General features: G+C 41.0%; 1 protein-coding gene across 1 annotated transcript in view; it reads right to left on the minus strand.

Moving 5' to 3' along the window:
* LOC138638067 (mucin-4-like) overlaps window positions 1-24,378 on the minus strand; it is a 497,598-nt gene that overhangs the window by 35,122 nt on the left and 438,098 nt on the right. Inside the window, exons 61-65 of the mRNA XM_069727050.1 lie at window positions 21,357-21,476; window positions 13,378-13,497; window positions 8,275-8,448; window positions 7,670-7,743; window positions 7,153-7,232 (exon numbers count right to left, since the gene is read on the minus strand). Coding sequence (XP_069583151.1) covers window positions 7,153-7,232; window positions 7,670-7,743; window positions 8,275-8,448; window positions 13,378-13,497; window positions 21,357-21,476 — 568 coding nt within the window. The remainder of the gene's footprint in view (window positions 1-7,152; window positions 7,233-7,669; window positions 7,744-8,274; window positions 8,449-13,377; window positions 13,498-21,356; window positions 21,477-24,378) is intronic.

The following is a 24,378-nucleotide window of genomic DNA, read 5'->3' on the forward strand; positions in this document are numbered from 1 at the left end:
TTTAGCTGAGCTTGTGGACCTGCGTGCATGCATGGCCTCTATCCCTACGAGGGAGGATATGGAGTCTTATATTAAAAGACTGGAGCTCGCCTACCGCAGTGAACTATCCAGCCTAAGAGGTGAAGTAGAGAGAGTAGATACTCAGGGTTAGGACCACTCCAGCAGAATCCTAGCCTTAAGGAGGCATGCATGTCTCAAAAACAACAAATAGACAATCATGTCAAATCCAATATATCGTAGACACCATGGATGATGGCGAAAATAGAGGCCGCAGGAACAACATCAGGGTGAGAAGCCTGACAGAATCTGTTGAGTCAAGGAACCTCCCTTGGTTGCTGCAGACTTTGGTCAATGAGATCCTTGGTGACCCCCCTACAAAAACAATCGATCTGGATAGAGCACATAGGGCTTCGGGCCCTAAACCCAGAGACCCCGAGAGGTCGAGGGATGTCATTTGCAGAGTCCACTGTTATGTCCTGAAGGAGGCCATTATGAACAAGATCCGTAACAGGGTGACCAGTAAATTTCAGGATAAGATCATCCAAACTCTTCCTGCCCTGTTAAGATTGACTCTGGAAAGAAGGAGAGCCTTGCTCCCAATGCTGGATATGCTACGTGACCAGGAAATGCCTTATAGCTGGGGCTTTCCATTTAGGCTCCAGGTACGTGCAGGTGGTCGCACCCATGTCCTTCGGAACCCAGGGAATAGTCCTGCATTGACAGCTGCCTTGGATCTTCCCCTAGTACTTACTGAATAATGGCCGGATTTCCCCTTGGGATCCCTGGAGGGTCTATCCCAGAGGCCTCGGGGTTCCATCCATTGTGGAGAGGGGAGGAATAGAGGAAGAACTCCCCAGAAGAGATCTGGCTATTGCTTTTGTAGATGGTTAAGGGTGTTGGCTCTCACACTGTTAAACGAGATGTCCTAGTGTTGATTTACAACTGATACTCTCAAAAAGGGAGGATGATGTTCTCCCTGGGTTCCTTCTGATGACCTGTGTGGTCCAACAGTCTTTTTACCTGTTATGTTGTGATAAGTTATATTGTTCCATAAGAAATAGTCTCTTGCTCCCTCCTTCCTTCCCTTCCTCCCCTCTCCCATCCCCCTCCCCCATCTCATTCCTCCTCTTTCCTCCCTCTCCCCCTCATTATGCTGTATACTATGACATATATATATATATATATATATATATATATATATATATACAGTATATATATATATATATATATCTGTTTTCTGGTTTAACTTTCATTTATGTGGTCCGGGACGGGAGGATTCTCGGTAGAAAGCCCCTTCCCTACTTGGGGCTTGAGTCTGCACTAGCATGTCAGTTTCTTTCTTTTCCCACTGAGTTTAGATGTTCATTAATACTACAATTAACCAGAGTTTCCTTTGTAATCCTTAGGACACAGTATACCAGACAACCTATCCTCTTTTCTCTCTTTTCTTATTCTTTCTGCTCTATTCCATCCCTCTCTATTTTTTAATCTTCTACGTACCTTATCTTTCTGAGTCACCTTATTCTTTCCCTTTCCTTTGATTCTTCCTACAGGTTGCGACTACAGTTGGCGGGAGACGCAATTGCATTAATATTTCCTACTAGAAAGGGTTTCTCCAGGTCCAAATCACTCTCGTTTTTTCACTCCAGATAGACTAGACCCTTTCTTAAGTTTGTTCAGGGATGCTTCTTCGTAGAGCTATCCCTGGTTAAGTGGGATTCCCTAGATGTAAAGGGGCTTAACACCCCCCCCAAAAGAAAACAGATACTATAAGATATACACAAGCATAGGGGTGATTATTCTACTTCTGCAAGAGACCCACTTCAAGATGGGGCACATCCCTGGCATCAATGACCTCTACTTCACTACATGGTTCCATAGTCATAATCCAGAGGCTAGATTAGGGGTAGAGTCAATAGTATTCCATAGATCCCTGACACATTCAGAGGGCAGATCTTCCTAAAGATGTATCTGTGGTTTTTATGATAGCTAATTGGTATCTGCCCAATAGAGACATGATATCCATATGTATCTCAATCCTCTCCTCCCTTGCGGACTTTGCTGAGGGGATCCTGGTGGCAGGCAGGGACTTCTATTTTACTCTGGATCCAAGGATAGATAACTCCTCGGGAGACACCCCTTCTCAGTTAGGAAAATTAAGGAGTTCAAAGGGTAGTCCAGAGTCTTAGCATGGTCGACTTATGGCAGGTCTTGCAACCTACAGAGAAAGACTACACATTTTTCTCTTCTGCCCATTCCTCTTATAGTATTATTGATTTTTATTTAACCAGCCAAACTGCTCTGACCTGGTAGATTTAATCCTCTTTTGGTCATATCTCCTGGTCAGACCATGCTCCAGTGTTTTGCCAAATGACCCTGCCGGAGGGGAGACCGAAACTGTGGACGTGGCGTTTGAATGACAATCTCCTGAATGATTTTCTTTGTGCTTTGGAGATTAAGGACACCGTATCAGAGTGTATGACAATCCACAAATCTGATACGACAGCATTTCCAATTAAATGGAGGCCCTTAAGTGTGTGGTATGAGGGGTTCTGCTGAAACATGGAGCACGCTTGAAGAAAGAAAAAGCCGAGCAGGTGGTGTCGTTGTTGAAAACAATTTCTGACTTGGAGTGCTCTCATAAACTTTCTCTTTCTCAACATACCTTGTCTGAACTTATTAAAGGCAGAGAGGAATTGTGAGCTATTCTAGACTAGAAATACCTACGTCAGAGAGTGAGACTTCATAGATTCCTATATGAATATGGGGACAAGTGCGGTAGGCCCTTATCCAGGATGCTCCATCCCAGGGGAAATCCAGGTCATATTCCCTAACTCAGAAAGCCAGGTGGGGTACTAACTCAAAACTCTGATGCGATTCTGGTTGTTTTCCAAAAATTCTATAGTAACCTCTATAACATCAAAGGCCGATATGATGACATGGATCCCCGTCTAGTTCAGGACAAGATCAGAACATATTTAATTGATACGACATTGCTAGTCCTGGACACTTTGGTTGCTGACTCTTTGGAAGCTGAGTTTTCAGACGCAGAGGTCTTGGATGCCATTACGGGTTCTCCAGGTGGGAAATGCCCAGGACCGGATGACTTTACCTCTAAATTCTTTAAGCAATTTGGCCCCCAGATTGCGACTTTTTTGACGAGAGTTTTCAACGCAATTTCTCTTGAATCCTTATGGACTCCCCAATCGTTGGAGGCTCATATTTGTGTTGTCCCTAAGATGGGAAAAGATCACACAGAGGCTGCTAACTATAGACCTACATCTTTAATTAACATTGATATCAAATTATTTTCTAAAATCCTAGCAAATAGGTTGGCAGTCCTCCTTCCTGGAATTATCCATAATGACCAGGTGGGATTTTTTAAAGGTAGAGAGGCTAGGGATAACACTAATAAACTACTACTTCTCATGGCCTCGGTCGAGGGCCCAATCCACTCCCATGTGCTTACTTTCAGTGGACACAGAGAAGGCCTTTGACCGGGTCAGCTGGAGATTTATGAAGGCCTGGTTGGAGCAGATTAGTCTGGGGACTAGATTCCTAAATTGGATAGCCTCCCTATACACCTACCCCTCGGCAAAGGTTAGAGCAAATGGCTCCCTTTCTCCTGCTTTTTCTATACGTAATGGCACATGCCAGGAGTGTCCTATATCCCCTTTGCTATATGTTATCATATTGGAACACCTTGCAGTTGCCATAAGATGAAATCCCTATATAAGGAAGGTGGTGGCAGGTCAGATACATTACAAAACTGCCTTATTTGCTTTCAATTTACTTTAGTTTGTGTCTCAGGCTCTTACTACCTTCCCCTCTTTGATTAAAGACTTTGAAGAATTTGGAAGTCTTAGTAACTTTAAGGTTAATTTCACTAGGTCTGAGGCATTGAATATCTCCCTTCCTTCTGAGGAACAATTGCACTTAGCAGATAGTTTTCCATTTAGTTGGCAGAGTTCGGCCTTGAAATATTTGGAAATTGTAGTTCCTAGGGACACCACCCAACTGTTTGGTCTTAATTTTCTCCTTCTGCTTCAGAGAACACTTCGAGATCTCAAAACCTACTATAAATGACAAAAACACTTTGGAGGGTCAGGCCTCCCTAACTTTAAAAATACCATAAATCGGCCATCCTGTTACGGTTGTTAGACTGGCAGCACCATCGAGAATCCAAACAATGGGTTGCATTGAAGCAGTTTGATGTGGCGACCCCCTTGTGGTGCTTGCCCTGGATCTCTTCCGGTGGCAGGGACATTACTGGCTATGAGATAGGTATGTTGTTAACAACCTTGAGGTTCTGGGATAGAGAGGTTAGGACGGGCAACATATCCTCAGGCATAGGCCCCCTTATGCCACATTTTCATAATCCGGACTTGCCCCCGGCATTGAAGGCAAAGAGATTCTTGGTTTGGCAGGAACGTGATGAACCACGTCTTTTCCATATTTTGAAAAGTTGAGACCTGACGTTCTTAGAATTGCTGACAAACACAGGACCTGCAACGCTTTGGTTTGAATACACTCAATTAAAATCATATTTGTCCACGGGGGAGAAAACAAGGAGCTTTAAGGCCTCTTTAACTAAATTTGAGGAGTTGTTTGTTTTGGAGTCCCCACCCGCTCACTGTATTTGCCAGATATACAACATCCTAAACTCAGGGAATGAGATGACTAAACCAAGATTTTTCGAGAGTTGGGATAAAGATCTCAAAATGCAGATATCGGGGACAGAATGGAGAAAGGCAGGTATCATGTTTCACAGTTTGTCGTTGGCCTGTGCAGCTCAGGAAACTAATTACAAAATAATTTCCCGTTGGTATCATTGCCCGGTGATCCTACATGCTGCTTTCCTCTCTGTCCCTGATGAATGCTAGAGGTGTAACAGTGAAAGAGACTCCATATGACATATTTGGTGGAGCTGTGGAAAGATTCATCTATTTTGGGAGGGAGTATTTCACATCTATCAGTTAATTAGTGGGCAAATGATAGATAAGACACACTGGAAGACACCCCATTGTCCTTTACTGACTAAATGGCTTGAAGAAATGGGTCGGATTTGCAAAATGAAAGACCTTACTGTGGAGATGACTAGTGCCAGGGATGCATTCCTTCGTACCTGGAGCCAAGGGGTCCTATTTCTTGATTCTCTGAGATTTAACGAAGCATTTGAGGCACCCCTAGATCAAACTGTATCTGGATAATGTGAGTTCACCCGTGTTGGACTTGAATCCACCCCCTTTTGATTTTGCTCATTTCGCATAGATCTACTTCATAAAAATTAGCCTGCTTAGTATGCTATAGAGGGGTTCCCCCCTTTTTATCCTATTGAAACGTCTATCCACCCTTATCTTAGTCCCTAGGTTCCCCCCCTTTTTTTTGTTTTCCCCTACTTTCTCTCTCTCTCTCTTGTTTTTCTTGTTCTATTCTCTCTACTCTTCTTTATCATTTTTCCTGGTATGCTGTACATAACTCTCTGGTTCTCCATAGGTAAATATGGTTGTTAAGATGTTTTTGTTGTTTTTCTGATTTACATTAAGGTTTGCACCCTCTTCCCTTGATAAAGGTTGAGTGACTTGGCTGAGAGGCTTATTTACATCTCCGCCACGACTACTAGTTTGTTCCCTTATTTAATAAGTTTAACAGATATGACTTCCTAAATACCTTAAGCGCAATTGCAATAATAACGAAGTCCTGTATCCAGCTACTGATGGTTTTGCTACAAAAGGTTGTGGACTATTGAGTAAAATTGTGAAAATACTCAATCAGGACTCATACTATAATGCTATAGTTGTTCACTTCCTCTAAGTTGATGGAGCTAAGGAAATCAAAAAGTTGCACTGTTGGTATACCTATAACTTGTAATGTTCTCTACGGTTTATGACTGTATGAATGTTCCCTTTTTTTTCTCTGCTATGTTTAAAAAACAAAGATTGAACGATAAAACTGACAAGCTCCAGGTCATTATGAGTTCATAGACACCAAACATGTCTAGGTTCTTTTTCATTTAAATGGTGAGAAAAATGTCAAAGTTTGTTAAAAAAAAATTAAAAATTGCACCATTTTCCGAGACCTGAAGCATCTCCATTTTTCGTGATCTGGGGCTGGGTAAGGGCTTATTTTTTGCAAGCTGAACTGACATTTTTTATTGATATAATTTTAGTGTAGATACGATCTTTTGATCACCCGTTTTGCATTTTATTGCAATGCAGCGGTGACCAATTAAACGTAATTCTGAAGTATTTAATTTTTTTCTCATTACGCCATTTAGCAATCAATTTAATTATTTTTTTATTTTGATAGATCGGGAAATTCTGAACATGGTAATACCAAATATGTGTATATTTTTAATGTTTTATTTTGAATGAGTCAAAAGGGGGGTGATTTGAACTTTAATATTTTTAAATTTTTTCTATATTTTTAAAAACATTTTTATTTAACCTTTTTTATGCTTCAATAGTTTTCATGGGAGATTAGAAGCTGCACTACTTTGATTGCATCTGCTACACACAGGCGATGATTAAATCGCCTGTGTGGAGCAGAAATGTTCACTTGCTATAAGCGCTGACCCCAGGCGGCACTCATAGCAATCTGGCAATGACAACCATAGAGGTCTGGATGTCATGCCGACCCATCGGGGACCCACGATCATGTGACAAGGTCACCGATGGGTGGGCTTTTCAACCCGCTTCTGGTAAACACGAGTTAAATGCTGCTTTCAGAAATTGACAGCGGCATTTAACTAGTTAACATCCGCGGGTGGATCGTGATTCTACCCACAGCTGTTAAAGGCACAAGTCAGCTGTATGTATCAGCTGACATGTGCCCAGAAAGGTGCGGGCTCAGCGCCAGTGGAAAGGGGTTAATGCTAGGTAAACCTGTTAAATACAGAAATTTTATTTACCTGCCAACATAGGGTCAATCTTCAGGTACTTAGCTTTAAAAACATATTAGGCCAGATAATTAATGTTATTTAGTTAGCAGGTGCACCAGGCTATCAATCTAGCAAGTCAAAGCTACCATGTTAGTCGCTGCTACAGCTATCTGTATGCTGATTTTATTCTGAAGCAATGCTTAATGTATTTCCCAGGTATATTCTAAACATAATAATAAAAAAGAGTGAAAACAGGTTTTAAATAGACTTACTCTGGTTCAATGAATTCACTTGTCTTCTCATCAAACAAATGTGTCACATCTACCTGGGCAGTTTTTAGTTTTCCTACAATCTGTGTACAATCAGATAAACAAAAATATTTTAAGAAGGGGAAACGATGTGGACAAGAATTGGCTTAATCTCAGTTTTATGAATCTTGTATGTCCCTTTATAGATAACCTTTGCAGCTAAGCCCTTTATACAGTAGTAATATAGAAAAAACTTGGCACTCAGGAAGTGAAAAAAGAAGGTTTCATTTATTTGCATCCTGACAATAAATTGTTATTGAACGTTTTTGGTCCGAAATAGGACTTTCATCAGAACAGTCTGGATGCCATTGGCCCAATGCATGTAGAAACAGCGTGTCTGTGGCATGCGACAATCGTTACTATGGGTATGCACTGTTACCGGAGGAACCGGAGGATGTAGGGACAGTGTGTGCTGCGTGTGACCACCATTGCTATGGATGTGCGCACATTTAAGGCAAAATGCAATGAAAAAAGTACCTACCAGGTCATAACTCTGTTTAGACGTGAAATTTCTGCTAGAGGATAAGTATACATGTATAGACCTCTGCATTGTACCTAAGAAAACAGGAACATGTAATTTCATTACATAAGAGATAAACTGTCATTGTAGACATGCAGTAAAGGGCCAGGCTGACCAGATTTATAGGTTTTGTCCAGTCACAACATACTGATGACCTAGCCATAAGATATGCTACCAGTTAAGAATCATTTGTGTTCTGATACCTGGCACACCCAACAATCAGGTGCAATCAGATACAAAGCGCAATGTGTAGCGGCCATTGCTGGGTAATGCACGTGGCAGTGGCTGCTGCACATTGAATGGAGCCATTGGTTGCAGCTATATTCATAGTGTTTATATCCAAGAGCTGCTGGAGTTTATAGAAGATGATCAATGAGGGTGCTGGTGTTGGTCGCCACCAATCTTATACTGATGAATTATCCTAAGGCTATATCATTAGTACACTATGGCCTGTCACCGGACATCCTTTTTAAATGTAATGAGTGAAGTTCTTTGACATATATTCAATTTACACATCATTTCTCAATAAAGAGATGTCTACATAGAGCCTGAGAATAGTGACTTACCTGGTCTCAGTTCTGCATTGAAGGACTCTGCTGCTTCTGTACATCTTCCACCAGTGAATGCTGGCAGGCATGTGCATTGGGGACTGCAATCCACGCCATCTCTTGCACATGTCCCACCATTACTACAGTAGTTTGTGTCACATTGTGAAATACAGGAACAATCTACACCATTACCTGCAAATAGTAATGTGAACAGACCAGTTGTTGGCATATATATATATTTTTTTTTAGCAAGTAACAAAACATGCTGAATTTTAATTATGAAAGCGTACACTCAAAATGTTCTATTGTAACATTCTCATCAGTTAACATATATGTATAAAAGCTTCAAAATGTTTAGTTTCACCTAAAGGGATAGCTGCAGAGTGCTGCACCGCTCTGTACAAAAAAATACCCCTTGGAGGATCCATCTTCATATAGTATCCTATACACACAGATGTGTTTACTTGCACATTATGGGCAATATCCCTTATGTCTTTTTTTATCATTTAGTTTTGTTTTTCCCTCATATGTTCACTCCTCTGATAAAATCTCATTATTGAGAAAGAAACTTGTTGGTAGGGAATGTTCTGCTTTTGGGGTAATGTAATTAGAAGTACACTTAGAGCGGGAACAACTGCATGGTGGATGGCAGGGTAGATATAAGCCACATTTCACTTCTACCACGATGTGGAGCTCTATGAATTTCTCTGTAATTAAGTTTAGAATAGGTGAGATCTAAACTTTCTATGCAGTATGGAACTTTCTGTATTTTTATTAGGTATATAGTCACTTACCTATACTAGTTTTTTATTCATATACAGTATTGGTATAGGCATATTTTCGCATGTGTGTTCTGTTGGATTAATCCGTTTTTTACCTTGCGTATGCTTAGCCCTTTTGTCATGATCCACTACCTTCTAGGAATTTTGACCCCAGACTGCCACCTGACTAGGACTTTTTTTCAGATCTCTGTCTATGAAGTACCCTCCTGGCTTTTGATCTCAGACCTCTTGACTACCTAGCCTTGTGGCTTGTCACTGAAAAGTGACTAGCCTCACAAGTATTGCTGAAATCTCTGCATAACAAGCCCTTTACAATGTTACTCACTTAAATGCATGCATAAAAAAGTACATATAACCTCAGTTTTTCTTATGCTAATTAGGCCTTTGATTAATCACTGGGGCACTAACTTCTCAGATAAGTCGGCTTTCTTTACATGTTATCACACCCCTACAAATTCCATGCTCTATGAGGCTCTATGCTTCAGTGTCATTGTGCCTCTGAAGGTGGGTGTATGTTTCCTGGCTTCAAATGTCATTGCACATGACTGGAAGTGCAGAAGATGGCTCTCCTACATCTTTGGCACTTTTGGTCATGCACAGCCAGGAAGCCTACACCTGGCTTCAGAGACGCAATGACGCTGCCAAATAGAGCTGCACACTTGCACGAGATTTGCTGGGAGCTGGCGACGACGCCTGCTCTTGCAAATCATGTTATCACACCCACAGGGGTCAAATGCCTAATTAGCATAAGAAAAACAGAGGTTACAAATACTTTTTTTAAACCTGGAATTAAAGCAAACTTGTCATCAGGATTGTGATAAGTAAACTACAGGCATTGTCAGGTTGGCGCTGTTACACTGATTAAAATGATACCTGTCTTGTGGTTGTTTTTTAATCTGTATTTGCAGTTTTCAGATAATGAGATTTATGTGCTTCTGGCGGGTCTGCAGGCAGGTCTTTCTTTGGTGCTCTGTTCTCATATTCATCCTTACGGGCTTAAATGACAGGTCACTGAATCGGCAAGTGATAGATGCTACTGCGCATGCGTTGCCGGTGCCATTTTTCTGTAGTTACTTTTTTTTAAAGACCCCAATATGGACTGTGCAAGCTCAGTAATTAGTGGGCAGGTAACTGAATGAGTACAGAGAACTAAAAAAAGACCAGCCCGCAGTCCCTCCCGAAAGCACAAGAAGGATTTCATCAACCCAGGTATCATTTTAATCAGTGTAACGGTGACAACCTGACAATGCCTGTAGTTTGCTGGGCAAAATACTGATGACAGGTTGCTTTAAGTGAACAACATTATAAAGGGCTGGTTAGGCAGAGAATTTAGTAATACAAATGAGAATATTGTTGGGTTGGAGGGCATAGGTGACCCACAGTTATTTGATTGTCAGTTTTAGAATTTAGTGTTAGGGCATTTCAGGATTCACTTCCATGCAATGGGCTTAAATGTTTAAAAGGTGAAACCCGAATTAAGTTTATAGAGTCTACAAGATGTGTGCTGTCATCATTGATCAGTAAATCAACATTAAGGAATGGATTTCTCTTAAGATTCATGTTGTCTTATGGGAGGCCATGTTTTAAGGCCCCTTCACATTAAGCGACGCTGCAGCGATACCGACAACGATCCGGATCGCTGCAGCGTCGCTGTTTGGTCACTGGAGAGCTGTCACACAGACAGCTCTCCAGCGACCAACGATCCCGAAGTCCCCGGGTAACCAGGGTAAACATCGGGTTACTAAGCGCAGGGCCGCGCTTAGTAACCCGATGTTTACCCTGGTTACCAGCGCAAAAGTAAAAAAAAACAACCACTACATACTTACCTACCGCTGTCTGTCCCCGGCGATCTGCTTCTCTGCACTCCTCCTGTACTGGCTGTGAGTACAGCGGCCGGAAAGCAGAGCGGTGACGTCACCGCTCTGCTTTCCGGCTGACCGACGCTCACAGCCAGTACAGGAGGAGTGCAGAGCACAGCGCCGGGGACAGACAGCGGTAGGTAAGTATGTAGTGTTTGTTTTTTTTTAGTTTTACGCTGGTAACCAGGGTAAACATCGGGTTACTAAGCGCGGCCCTGCGCTTAGTTACACGATGTTTACCCTGGTTACCAGTGAAGACATCGCTGGATCGGTGTCACACACGCCGATACAGCGATGTCCACGGGAGATCCAGCGACGAAATAAAGTTCTGGACTTTGTTCAGCGACCAACGATCTCCCAGCAGGGGCCTGATCGTTGGTCGCTGTCACACATAACGATGTCCTTAACGATATCGTTGCTACGTCACAAAAAGCAACGATATCGTTAACGATATCGTTATGTGTGAAGGTACCTTTAATGTTTTAGAAGTGTAGGCATCAACTGTCTGTGCTGCAATAAAAAAGCAAACAGCAAATGTTAAAGTTTGGGCACGCCTGGTCAAAATTAATGTTATTGTGGACAGTTAAGCAAGTTGAAGATGAAATGATCAATAAAAGGCCTAAAGTTAAAACTGACACGTATCCTTTGTATTTTGGGAAAGAAACAAATATATATATTTTCAGCTTTTATATTTTAAGAATTACAAAAAGGAAAATGGGCCTATGCGAAACTTAAGACACCCTTGGAGAGTTGAGTGCTCTGATAACTTTGACCAAGGTTTCAGACCTTAATTGGCCTGTTAGGGTTATGGTTTGTTCACTATCATTGTTACGAAAGGCCAGATAATGCAATCTTCCCATCTTTATAAAAACCCAGCCCCTCTAAGCTTTTGCCAAGAAACTGCAGACATAGGTTCTTTAAACCAGCTGTCAAGCAATCTGACAATGAAAATAGTGGAGGCCCACAAAGCAGGATAAGGCTATAAGAAGAAAGATAGCAATGCGTTTTCAAGTTGCCCTTTTTCAGTTTAAATGTAATTTTTAAAATGGCAGTTCAATGGAACAGATGAGGTCAAGATAAGGTCTGAAAGACCAAGCAAAATTTCAGTGAGAGCTGCTTGTAGGATTGCTAGAGAGGCAAATCAGAACCCCCTCTTGACTACAAAAGACCTTCTGAATGATTTAGCAGACTCTGGAGTTGTGTACATTGTTCTACTATTCAGAGACACCTGAAAAAATATGGCTCTCATGGACAACTCATCAGAAGAAAGCCTCTTCTGCATCCTCACCATAAATGTCAGAGTCAGAAGTATGCAAAAGAATATCTAAACAAGGCTCGTACATTTGGTAAATATTTCCTGTGGACCGATGAGGTTAAAATAGAACTCTTTGGCCACAATATTCAAAAGTATGCATGGAGAAAAAAGGGCACAGAATTTCAGGAAAAGAACATCTTGCCGACCATTAAGCATGATGGTGGATCAATCATGTTTTGGAGTTGTCTTGCAGCCAATGGCACAGGTAGAGGGAAGAATGGATTCACTGAATTTTCAACAAATTCTTGATGCAAACATAACACCAGCTGTAAAAAAAGCTGAAGTTGAAAAAAAGGATGGCTTCTACAGATGGATAATGATCCTAAACACCAGTCAAAATCCACAATAAATTACCTCAAAAGTCACAAGCTGAAGGTTTTACACAGTCCCTTGATCTAAACATCATTGAAAATCTGTGACTAGACCTCAAAATAGCAGTGCATGCAAGACGACACAGTAATCTCACAGAACTGGAAGAATTTTCCAAGGAAGAATGAATGAAAATTCCTCAAACAAGAATGGAAAGACTCTTGGCTAGTTACAAAAAGCATTCACAAGCGGTGATACTTTCAAAAGGGGATGCTACCAGATACTAGCCATGCAATGAGCTCAAACTTTGCATAGGCCCACTTTCCCTTTTGCAATTTTTAAAATGTAAAAGATGAAAATATATATTTTAGTGCCTAAAATACAAAGGAAATGTCTCATCTTTAACTTTAGGCTTTTTAGAGATCTTTTTATTTTCACACTTTTACATGCCCCTGTATGTAATGATTAGCACTGTGATTTGAACCTCCATATATCTCTCTTACTGGAAGCTGATGCAGATAGCTACAGAAGTGATGATAACTAACCTGCTCATATTTTGTTTCTCCTGGCCAGCAGTGTGGGATAAGAGCATATAAGGAGAGAGGAGAGGAGCTGCTGTGACCAATGGATAAAGCAAAGTTTATTATGGTATATCAATGGTCCTTGCATTGTTTGCACAGACGCAGGGTCTCATCTTTAAAGTGTGGCTGTGCCTAGTTGTGTAGACTAACCTCATTAATGTGAAGGAGACAGAACATTAATAAATTAATTTTCATTTAAACTTTAATGGTACTAAATGAAAGTTATTGGAACTTTTATGAGTTACTGATGTACAAACAAAAATGTATTATATTACCTGAGAATCCATCATTACAAGCACAGATGTAACTTCCTATTGTGTTAGTGCAGGTTGCATAAGGTGAGCAGATATTGGTGGTCCGACATTCATCAATATCATCACAGTGGGTCCCATCACCTAATGAATATACATTTGTTTGTTACATTAATGATATTTGAACATGGTACAAATAACATGGTTGTCTGAACAGTTAATGAAAAATCAGAATATGGGAACATTTACCCATGGTGCGATCAAATAAAATGAATCAGTGCATTCTATCAGAGCTTGTCAGTTTGGCAGATGATAGAAACAATGTAAGAGTCTATTGCCTCAATTATTTTACATACAGCTATCATAGAGCTGCCGCATGCCTTCAATTTCATATGGAGGCATAGAAAAAATGTTTCTTCACATAGGGCACCAACAGAAGACAAACACGGCATCTACAGCAGAACAGGAATGATGAATCTACTTACACAGGTCTCTACTGTGTTCATGAGTCATAAAAGAAATGTCAGATTGCTTGAAACTATAAAAGTTGTCATAAACTTAGCGATTTTTTCCACGCATTAATCATGCAATAAACTTGCAGTTGCACCACAAATTGCTGTGAATCAGGTAATACTAACATGCAACACCATGCTGACTCCAGACCAGAAGGGGAGCTCTAAACCCGGTTTCAAGGGAACTTCCCTATAAATTCTGGCCTGGGGGAGGGGTTAGATAGTCTGTTAGGGACAGTGAGAGGAGAAGAGGCAAAGAAGAGGAGCCTGGGCTCTGGAGCTGCAAGTGGGCTCACCCAAGAGGAAGGCACTAAGAGACCGGACACCGAGGTCCGTGGTGGTGTGGGAATTGCAGACCCAGCCACTGAACCTGGATGGCAGGAAATTGCAAGTCTCCTGTCCCATCTAACACCTGCAGGTACCACAGCAAGTCAGGAGCTTGGGGCTGCCAGAGAGAGAGGACAGTGCCCATGAAAGGTTTAGGCTGTCAGCCATACAGGTTGAGAATACAGACAATGAGAGGACTCGTACTGAGCTTCAGACAGCAAGGGTCACATATACAGTGCAGAAGGAAAGCCTCTGAACCCACCTGGCTAAGTGGATCCCAAGCTGTTTCCAAGCTGCCCAGACCCCACCATTACCTGTACTGGACTGTATTTGAATTCTACCAGTAAAAAAATTCCTGCACCTTCAGTCCTGCACCCCACTGTCAATCATCCCTCTTTCCAACTACACTGGGAGCCCTGGGGACCAAGTTCCACCTGTGGGGAGCTGTACCATCTAAGCTGCAAAACCATCAGCCCCAGAGGACCCCTTTCAGTAGCGTTGGCCACCCCTGGCCGAATACCCCAGGTGTCATCACGAACATTACTACATTAGACTTTACTTCCATTTTCATTAACCCCCTTTTACTGAACGCCCAGAGCCACGGACCGGGTAACAGCCACCGTGACCACCCCCTTAAGAAAAGAACCAGCCTGGTACCGAGTGCCCCACGGTCCTAGCGGGCTCTCCATCTACAAATAATGCTGTACAATTATGAGACTTGTAAATATACAGTATGTATCCTATCATATTACTGTGACATTTATCCCAGTGACCTCCTTCTTGGCATGTTTTTTTATACGTTATTCTGTACTATTAGCCATTTAGGTGTTCATTCTGTTACTGATGTGTTAATAATGTACAACAAGAGAAAAGATAGCTCAAATGAATAGTGCACACACCAAAGCAATATCAATGAAGAAGGCTTTATTAGGAATAAGAGGTGCCAAAAAAGTTAAAAACATTAAAAACATACAAACATGAGTAGACTCAGGATGTAAACAGTAATAGACAGTGTGAGGCAGTGACCAGTGTCACAGGTAGGGGTCGCTGTTTATTCTCCCCCCGCACAGAGGTGTACTGAGGCAATGGGGGCGCATTGCAGTCACAGGCGTAGCAGCGATTGCAATTGTGAGGCAGTGACCGATGTCACAGGTAGGGGTCGCTATGTGTCCCTCAGGATGTGCTCAGAAGCGTATTAGACCCGCTGGAGTGCCTTGTGGTCACAGCAGGATGCCTGTTAGTTGCAATGCAAAATAAAGATAAAAGCCCATATCAGGTTTTCCTGAACAATTCCTTGGCCACATAACTTGACCATGTACATGCTTACTTTAAGGGTATGTGCACACATCAGGATTTTTAGCGTTTTTTTTGCGGAATTTTGCTATAAAAACGCTATAAATCCGGTAAAAAAAACGCTAACATTATGCATCGTATCTTTTAGAATGCATTCCACATTTTTTGTGCATATGTTAGCGTTTTTTTCCGCAAAAAAAACGCATTCCGCAAAAAAAACTGACATGCTCTATCTTTTTGTGGATTTTTTGCGGATTTCCTATCAAAAAGGACATTCCGGAAAAAAAAAAGATCCGCAAAAATTCCGCAAAAAATCCGCGCAGAAAACGCGCAAAATCCGCGAGAGATCCGAGCGAAAAAAGGACGCGGATTTCTGGCAGAATTCTCAGGATTTTGTCAGGAAATAATCCTGATGTGTGCACATACCCTTATCCTGCCTTGTCTGTCTCTCACTCCGCTTCTTCTGCGCAAGTGTACTTTTACTTTCCAAGTGGCTGTTGTAGTTGCTACATATTGCATCTTGTCCGCGCTGCCACTTCCGGTTGGTGGAATGCACATGGCGCTCATAGATGTCTGGTCCGTCGTGCTGTGTGGAGCCCCCCGGGGACTACTCCACACAGCGCGACGGACCGAACGTCCATGAGCACCATATGCAGCGGCGGATACACGCCCTCCTTCTCCCTTCAGGATCTGTGAGACGTTCCAGGTGCGCTTTCCATCCCGGGTTGCCTAGGCTCATATACCCCATTGTCCTATGCTTCCAGTTTTGTTAAAGATATTTCTGATGAAGGTCTTGTGATTTGACCAAAAAGGTTTAAATAATCTTTGAACTGGATGCACAAATAAATGGGATGTTCACTTTTTCATCTGAAAGAAACCATTTGAGTGCCAAGTGATTTATTACTGTTACCAATTTTTCACACACAGAACAGTATAAAAGCAAAAAACAAAAAGCAATTCTTGAATTGCTGTTTTTTGTTCATTCCTTCTCCCAAAAATCAGAATAGAAAGTGATCAAAAAATGGCATGTGCCCGAAAATGGTACCAATAAAAATGTCAGCTTGCTCTGCAAAAAATAAGCCATCACATGACTCTGTAGGTCGAAATACAAAAAAATGATAGCTCTCAAAATGTGGTGATGCAAAAACTAGTTTTCGCAATAAAAAGCGTCTTTTAGTGTTTGACAGCAGCCAAACAAAAACCTTATACAAATCTGGTATCACTGTAATTGCACTGACCGGAAGAATAAAGTCACCTAATCACTTATACCGCACGAGGAACAGCGTAAAAAATAAATAAAACCAATTGTTTACATGCTGTTGATTTTTTCATTCTGCCTCTCAAAGATCGCAACTCAGCGCACATTTATCCTGAGCGTTTACATCAGGGTTTCCATGTAAATCTCTGAAATACGTGATTCAGACAGAACCCCAACAGAAGAGTCCCTATAATGAGGTAAATGGAGGCACTGTGGACACCGTCTGACCTGTGATCCGGCGGTGTTCGTCATTTTAGGATTGCATAAAAGTGCCATTGGCCACAGTTAAGTGCACTTCTGAAAAGAAGGACACCACTGAACAGAGGTCAGATGGAGTCCAGAGTAAATCTTCTTCCTCATTATAGTGAATGGATCCATCAGGGGTTTCAACTGTCAGATTTAGATGGAAACCCCAAAGTAAGTGTTCAGCATAGAGCGCCGGATAAATGTGATCCCAAACGTTTAGTAAAATGTTCCCAAAAAAACTTCAACTCAATCCACAAAAAAAGAAGGTCCCCACTCAGGTCTGTCATCTGTTAATGGAAAAATAGGAGGCTTCCCCATTACTGCTCCAAAAGCTCTGGAAAAGTAAAATGGTTCCTCACCTCCCAAAAGAAATTCAGCAAATTCTCTGCTCCCAAATCCAAATGCCCCCTCCCTTCTGAGCCCCAGTGTGCCTAAACAACATTTAGCACCCACATGTTTGGCATTTCTGTAGTGTTGAGAGCCCGCCTAATTTACAGGTGCGTGTCTCCAGAAGCACAGGCTGGGCATAATATTCCATAAACGAAAAGAGAATGGTTCCAGCTTCAGTAAAATCATGAAAATGTATTCCAACTTTTAAAATGGAGAAACAACTCCTGGGACAGCACTATAGCACATGCGAGGTAGGCAACGCGTTTCGACCGACACAGCGGTCTTTATCACAGCTGATCTACTCACTGATTCCTCAGGTATAAAAAGAACCAGGAACCAATAAAATGATAGTAAGTCCTCACATGACCCGAAGGTCCTAAATACTAACAATGAACCTCTGTATAAAATGCTGCTATATCGCGCTGGATGAAATATTAATATATATACATATATGTGTCTCAATGACATATATATATATATATATATATATATATATATATATATATACCTATTCTATGTGTACACATTTATTCTACCTATTCTACTGTAAGCTGTCAGTGTGATTTTACTGTACACCGCACTGAATTGCCGGCTTTTCTCGCTAACACCGCTGCGTATTCCTCGCAAGTCACACTGCTGGTCCGTGTGTAATCCGTATTTTTGGGGCCCCCATAGACTTTCATTGACGTTTTTTTTGCGCAATACAGTGACAAACGCAGCATGCTGCGTTTTTCTACGGCCGTAGAAAGCCGTATAATACTGATCAGTTTAATACGGCAGATAGGAGCAGGGGCATAGAGAATAATTGTGCCGTATTTTTTCCGAGTTTTACGGACGTAGTTTCTGCGCTCTTACGTCCGTAAAACTCGCAACCCCTAACAGGGATTGAGAAAATAAAAAAACCTTCACAAGGAGGTGACATTCAGAGAATGTTGTTAAACAGGGAGGCTTTTTGGATTTTTAACCTTGGCACTAGGTTTCCTAATGGTCTAAATAGAAGGAATGAATTAATGTTCCATTATTGATAGTCTCTTCATGTATTGTAAAAAGTTTTCATGCATTTTTTATAAAAAATTTTTTTTTTTCATTTTTCAATCTTATTTTTTGCTATTTTTGTATTTTTTGCATCAACTTTAGAAATATTGTATGTGTGTATTTTTCTATATGTTTATGTGTATTTAATTGTTAGTTTTACACAAATTTACGCATTTTATATAGAGGTTCATTGTTAGTATTTAGGACCTTCGGGTCATGTGAGGACTTACTATCATTTTATTGGTTCCTGGTTCTTTTTATACCTGAGGAATCAGTGAGTAGATCAGCTGTGATAAAGACCGCTGTGTCGGTCGAAACGCGTTGCCTACCTCGCATGTGCTATGGTGCTGTCCCAGGAGTTGTTTCTCCATTTTAAAAGTTGGAATAAATTTTCATGATTTTACTGAAGCTGGAACCATTCTCTTTTCGTTTATGGAATCCTACTGCGTCTTGTCAGGACGAAGTTCCGGGCTTCTTGCAATGATCGGTGAGCTGGCTTTTGCCGTATATTCTTGGCATAATATACTGGTCACTACAACGGCAGTTTGCAACTTTCACTCAGCAACATCCATTGCTGCTTGTTTCTGGAAAACAGTCATGAAGTAAAAATTGTCACTACGTCTGTAGACAAATTCCCAAAGGGTTATACTTTCTAAAATGTGGTCACTTAAGGGGGGTTCTGCTGTTCTGGCATCTCAGGGGCTCTGCCAATGTAACATGGAACCCTCAAGTAAGGGCAGCAAAATATTCACTGTAATATGGCGCTACTTCCCTTTGCACTGTGCCTCAAAAGTAGTTTTTTACCACATATGGGGTATCTGTGAACTCAGAAGTTGCACAACAAACTTTGGGGTCCATTTTCTCCTTTTGCCCTTGTGAAAATACAAAATTTGTGGCTAAAAAAGATTTTTGTGGGAAAAATGTTATTTTTTTATTTTCACGGCTTAACGTTATAAACTTCTGTGAAGCACCTGGGGGTTCAAGGTGCTCAATACACATCTAGATAAGGTCCCAATGGAGTCTAGTTTCCAAAATGGTGTCATTTGTGGGAGGTTTCCACTGTTTAGGCACATCAGGGGTTCTGCAAACGTGCAAGGCATCCGCTAATTATTCCATCAAATTTTGCTTTCAAAAAGTCAAATGGTGCTAATTCCCTTCCAAGCCCTGCCGTGCACCCGAACAGTAGTATTCCCCCACATATGGGGTATCGGCGTACTCAGGAGAAAATGCACAACATATTGTATGGAGCAATTTTTCCTGTTACCCTTATAAAAATTCAAAATATCGAGCTAAAATAGATATATTTGGGGAAAATTAGATTTTCATTTCTGCGGCTCTACGTTATAAATTTCTGTGAAGCACCTCTGGGTTCAAGGTGCTCAATACTCATCTAGATAAGTTTCTTAAGGGGTCTAGTTTCCAAAATGTTGTCACTTGTTGGGGATTTCCACTTTTTTGCACAACAAAATGTATTGTCCATTTTCTCCTGTTACCCTTGCAAAAGTAAAAAAAAAAGGTCTGAAGGAAAATTATTGTGAAAGAAAAATAAATGTTTATTTTTTCCTTCCACATTCCAAAAATTCCTGTGAAGCACCTGAAGCGTAAATAAACTTATTGAATGTGGTTTTGAGTACCTTGAAGGGTGCAGTTTATAGAATGTTGTCTTTTTGGGGTATTTTCTGTCATATAGGCCACTCAAAGTCACTTCAAATGTGAGGTGGTCCCTAAAAAATGGTTTTGCAAATTTTGTTGTAAAAATGAGAAATCGCTCGTCAACTTTAACCCTTAGAACTTCTTAACAAAAAAACTATGTTTCCAAAATTGTGCTGATATAAAGCAGATATGTGGTAAATGTTATTTATTAACTATATTGTGTGATATGACTCTCCGATTAAAGGGCATAAAAATTAAAAGTTTGAAAATTGCAAAATGTTCAAAATTTTCACCAAATTTCCTTTTTTTTAACAAATAAACGCAAGTCATATCGAAGAATCGTTACCACTATCATAAATTACAATATGTCATGAGAAAACAATCTCAGAATCACTGTGATCCATTGAAGCATTCCAGAGTTATGACCTCAAAGTGACAGTGGTCAGAATTGTAAAAATTGGCCCGGTCAGCAAGGTGAAAACAGGCTTCGGGGTGAAGGGGGTTAAGGACCACGTGAGAGCAGTGGGTCGCTTTACAGAACACCTCTGTATACTTTGGTAGATTCCCCTTTAGTGCTGTAGTCCCTGTAAGTCACTAGTGGTTCAGCAAGCTGAGTCTGATGGGCACTGATCCATTGAAGTGTCTGTATCTGCTTGTCTGAGTTTGGAAGACCTGACTCTGTGGCCACGTTACATGTCCTCTTCTATACAGCTTTCACCTAACCCTCTCAAGATGGCCACCGAGCCAACCCCTTCCTCTCAGGCACTTCCTCCCAAATGCTTGCACTGTCCAAATTGCAGTTCAAACCAGCAGAACAGAGTACATTTAACAAAACAGAAGTCTATGCCAAGAGAATAGCTGTTTCTGTCTTCTCACAGAACTGGGTAATTGTCTCTGAATAAAAATCCTACACAACCCAGTTTAAATCAGAATCATAGAGGCTTTATAGGGGAGACAGTGGGCTCCTGTGGCCAGTGATTAGTACTGCAGGCAAGAATATTCTCAATGTTTATGTACATTACGATTAAAATAGAGCTGCAAATTACATAAGAACAGTTAATAGTAGGCATCAAATTTCCCATCACCTCAAAGTTATTAGTAATAAGTTTGGTTATGTAGAGGAACTAGTTCTAGATTGCTGTATTCTCAAGAATCAATGTACGCTTACTATCAGACTGCAGGAGGCATCTATCTATTTTATGTTATTTGCAGGTTCTCACACCGAAATTCAGATACACTTATTAATTCCACTATCATACCAATAATTTGTGAATAACTCATTTGCTTACCGGAGAATCCATCCTTACAAGTACAGGTGTAATTCCCTATTGTGTTAGTGCAGGTTGCAATAGGTGAGCAGATATCTTCGGTCTCACATTCATTGATATCATCACATTCGATTCCATCACCTGAGTAATATCAAATGTTTTACAGTTAACAGAGGATATAAAATTACAGATAGATGTTTTAAGGGAAATGCACTAATCTAAATACACTGATCAGGTACTGAATAATAGAAGTACAGTTAGGGCCAGAAATATTTGGACAGTGACACAAGTTTTGTTATTTTAGCTGTTTACAAAAACATGTTCAGAAATACAATTATATATATAATATGGGCTGAAAGTGCACACTCCCAGCTGCAATATGATAGTTTCCACATCCAAATCGGAGAAAGGGTTTAGGAATCATAGCTCTGTAATGCATAGCGTCCTCTTTTTCAAGGGACCAAAAGTAATTGGACAATGGACTCTAAGGGCTGCAATTAACTCTGAAGGCGTCTCCCTCGTTAACCTGTAATCAATGAAGTAGTTAAAAGGTCAGGGGTGGATTCCAGGTGTGTGGTTTTGCATTTGGAAGCTGTTGCTGTGAGCAGACAACATGCGGTCAAAGGAACTCTCAATTGAGGTGAAGCAGAACATCCTGAGGCTGAAAAAAAAGAAAAAATCCATCAGAGAGATAGCAGACATGCTTGGAGTAGCAAAATCAACAGTTGGGTACATTCTGAGAAAAAAGGAATTGACTGGTGAGCTTGGGAACTCAAAAAGGCCTGGGCGTCCACGGATGACAACAGTGGTGGATGATCGCCGCATACTTAATTTGGTGAAGAAGAACCCGTTCACAACATCAACTGAAGTCCAGAACACTCTCAGTGAAGTAGGTATCTGTCTCTAAGTCAACAGTAAAGAGAAAACTCCATGACAGTAAATACAAAGGGTTCACATCTAGATGCAAACCATTCATCAATACCAAAAATAGACAGGCCAGAGTTAAATTTGCAGAAAAACACCTCAAGAAGCCAGCTCAGTTCTGGAAAAGTATTCTATGGACAGATGAGACAAAGATCAACCTGTACCAGAATGATGGGAAGAAAAAAGTTTGGAGAAGAAAGGGAACGGCACATGATCCAAGGCACACCACATCCTCTGTAAAACATGGTGGAGGCAACGTGATGGCATGGGCATGCATGGCTTTCAATGGCACTGGGTTACTTGTGTTTATTGATGACATAAGAGCAGACAAGAGTAGCCGGATGAATTCTGAAGTGTACCGGGATATACTTTCAGCCCAGATTCAGCCAAATGCTGCAAAGTTGATTGGACGGCGCTTCATAGTACAGATGGACAATGACCCCAAGCATACAGCCAAAGCTACCCAGGAGTTCATGAGTGCCAAAAAGTGGAACATTCTGCAATGGCCAAGTCAATCTCCAGATCTAAACCCAATTGAGCATGCATTTCACTTGCTCAAATACAGACTTAAGACGGAAAGACCCACAAACAAGCAAGACCTGAAGGCTGCGGCTGTAAAGGCCTGGCAAAGCATTAAGAAGGAGGAAACCCAGCATTTGGTGATGTCCATGGGTTCCAGACTTAAGGCAGTGATTGCCTCCAAAGGATTTGCAACAAAAAATTGAAAATAAAAATATTTTGTTTGGGTTATGTTTATTTGTCCAATTACTTTTGACCTCCTAAAATGTGGAGTGTTTGTAAAGAAATGTGTACAATTCCTACATTTTCTATCAGATATTTTTGTTCAACCCTTCAAATTAAACGTTACAATCTGCACTTGAATTCTGTTGTAGAGGTTTCATTTCAAATCCAATGTGGTGGCATGCAGAGCCCAACTCGCGAAAATTGTGTCACTGTCCAAATATTTCTGGCCCTAACTGTATGAAAGACTAAAGGGACATTAGATGCCTGACTTCCTAAGTACATCCAGGACAAAGTGAGTGTGACATGCAGCATTATCCTCCCCCAGCCACCACACCGGCAGACTTGAGCGCTGCTCAGAGATTTATCGGTGATGTATTCTCTTCTGCAATGTCTGTCTGCAGAAACCTACTTGGTACATAGCCCGAATCCTCACAGTAATTAATGTAAAGTGCATATTATCAATTATAGCTTTAAAAAATTCAATTTCTGAGCCCATCAATGGAAGGCAGTGTTAAGGTTTATAACAGTAAAGAAAGTTTTGCCCATTCAGTCAGAGATAAAACAAGATATACGGTACATATACACAAAGCATTAATGGAGCTGTCTAAGTAACATAAAAGGCTAGACACAGACAGCAATAATGACAAAATAATGGATTGATATGTATACTCATGTTTTGTTCAAGCAAAGTGTTTACATGTTTACAGTGGTTTCAAATGTCATAGCATTTATGCTGCATGTGAACACTGCAGCCAATCACTGGCTTCAGTGATACATCATCTGAGATGACTGAGGCCATTGATTGGCTGTAGTTGCAAAGAAAGGTTAAAGGGTTGGGATGACTCCAGTAGAGTTGTGTGAACCTTTTAAGGTTCGGTTAGGCTCGGGGAACTTCCCGGTGTTTGCCTAACAGTGTGCCAAACTTATCCAAACCTCATTGAATTCAAAACTGAGACAAAACTAAATGCAGACACAACACCACCGGGGGGGGTAAAAGCTGCCAAAACAGCTCAAATTATGAGCAGATGCCAGGAAAAATGGCATCAATTGAACCAGAGTTCAAAAAGCATAATTGTGCAGCATGGATACATGGGACAGAGCTTGGACCAGCATTTCTATCTTAAACATTGATCAGTAACAGGTGGATTAGTAACAGGGGTAGGCCTTGTGCTCTAAAAGGCCTGCCAATTTCAGGCAATACACATGAAAGAGACCCAATTTGGAGTCCAAATATTTCCAAAAATTAGGGGCAGACACCTTGGAAAGTGGCATCGATTGACCCACAGTAGAAATTTTATAATGACGTAGCAGTCAGGCATGGGTCATGCATGAGCTAGGATCTGGGCCAGCATTTACAACTTTGTAAATAAGTTGA

The sequence above is a fragment of the Ranitomeya imitator genome, chromosome 5 (genome assembly GCF_032444005.1).
Source record: "Ranitomeya imitator isolate aRanImi1 chromosome 5, aRanImi1.pri, whole genome shotgun sequence".
Taxonomy (NCBI): domain Eukaryota; kingdom Metazoa; phylum Chordata; class Amphibia; order Anura; family Dendrobatidae; genus Ranitomeya; species Ranitomeya imitator.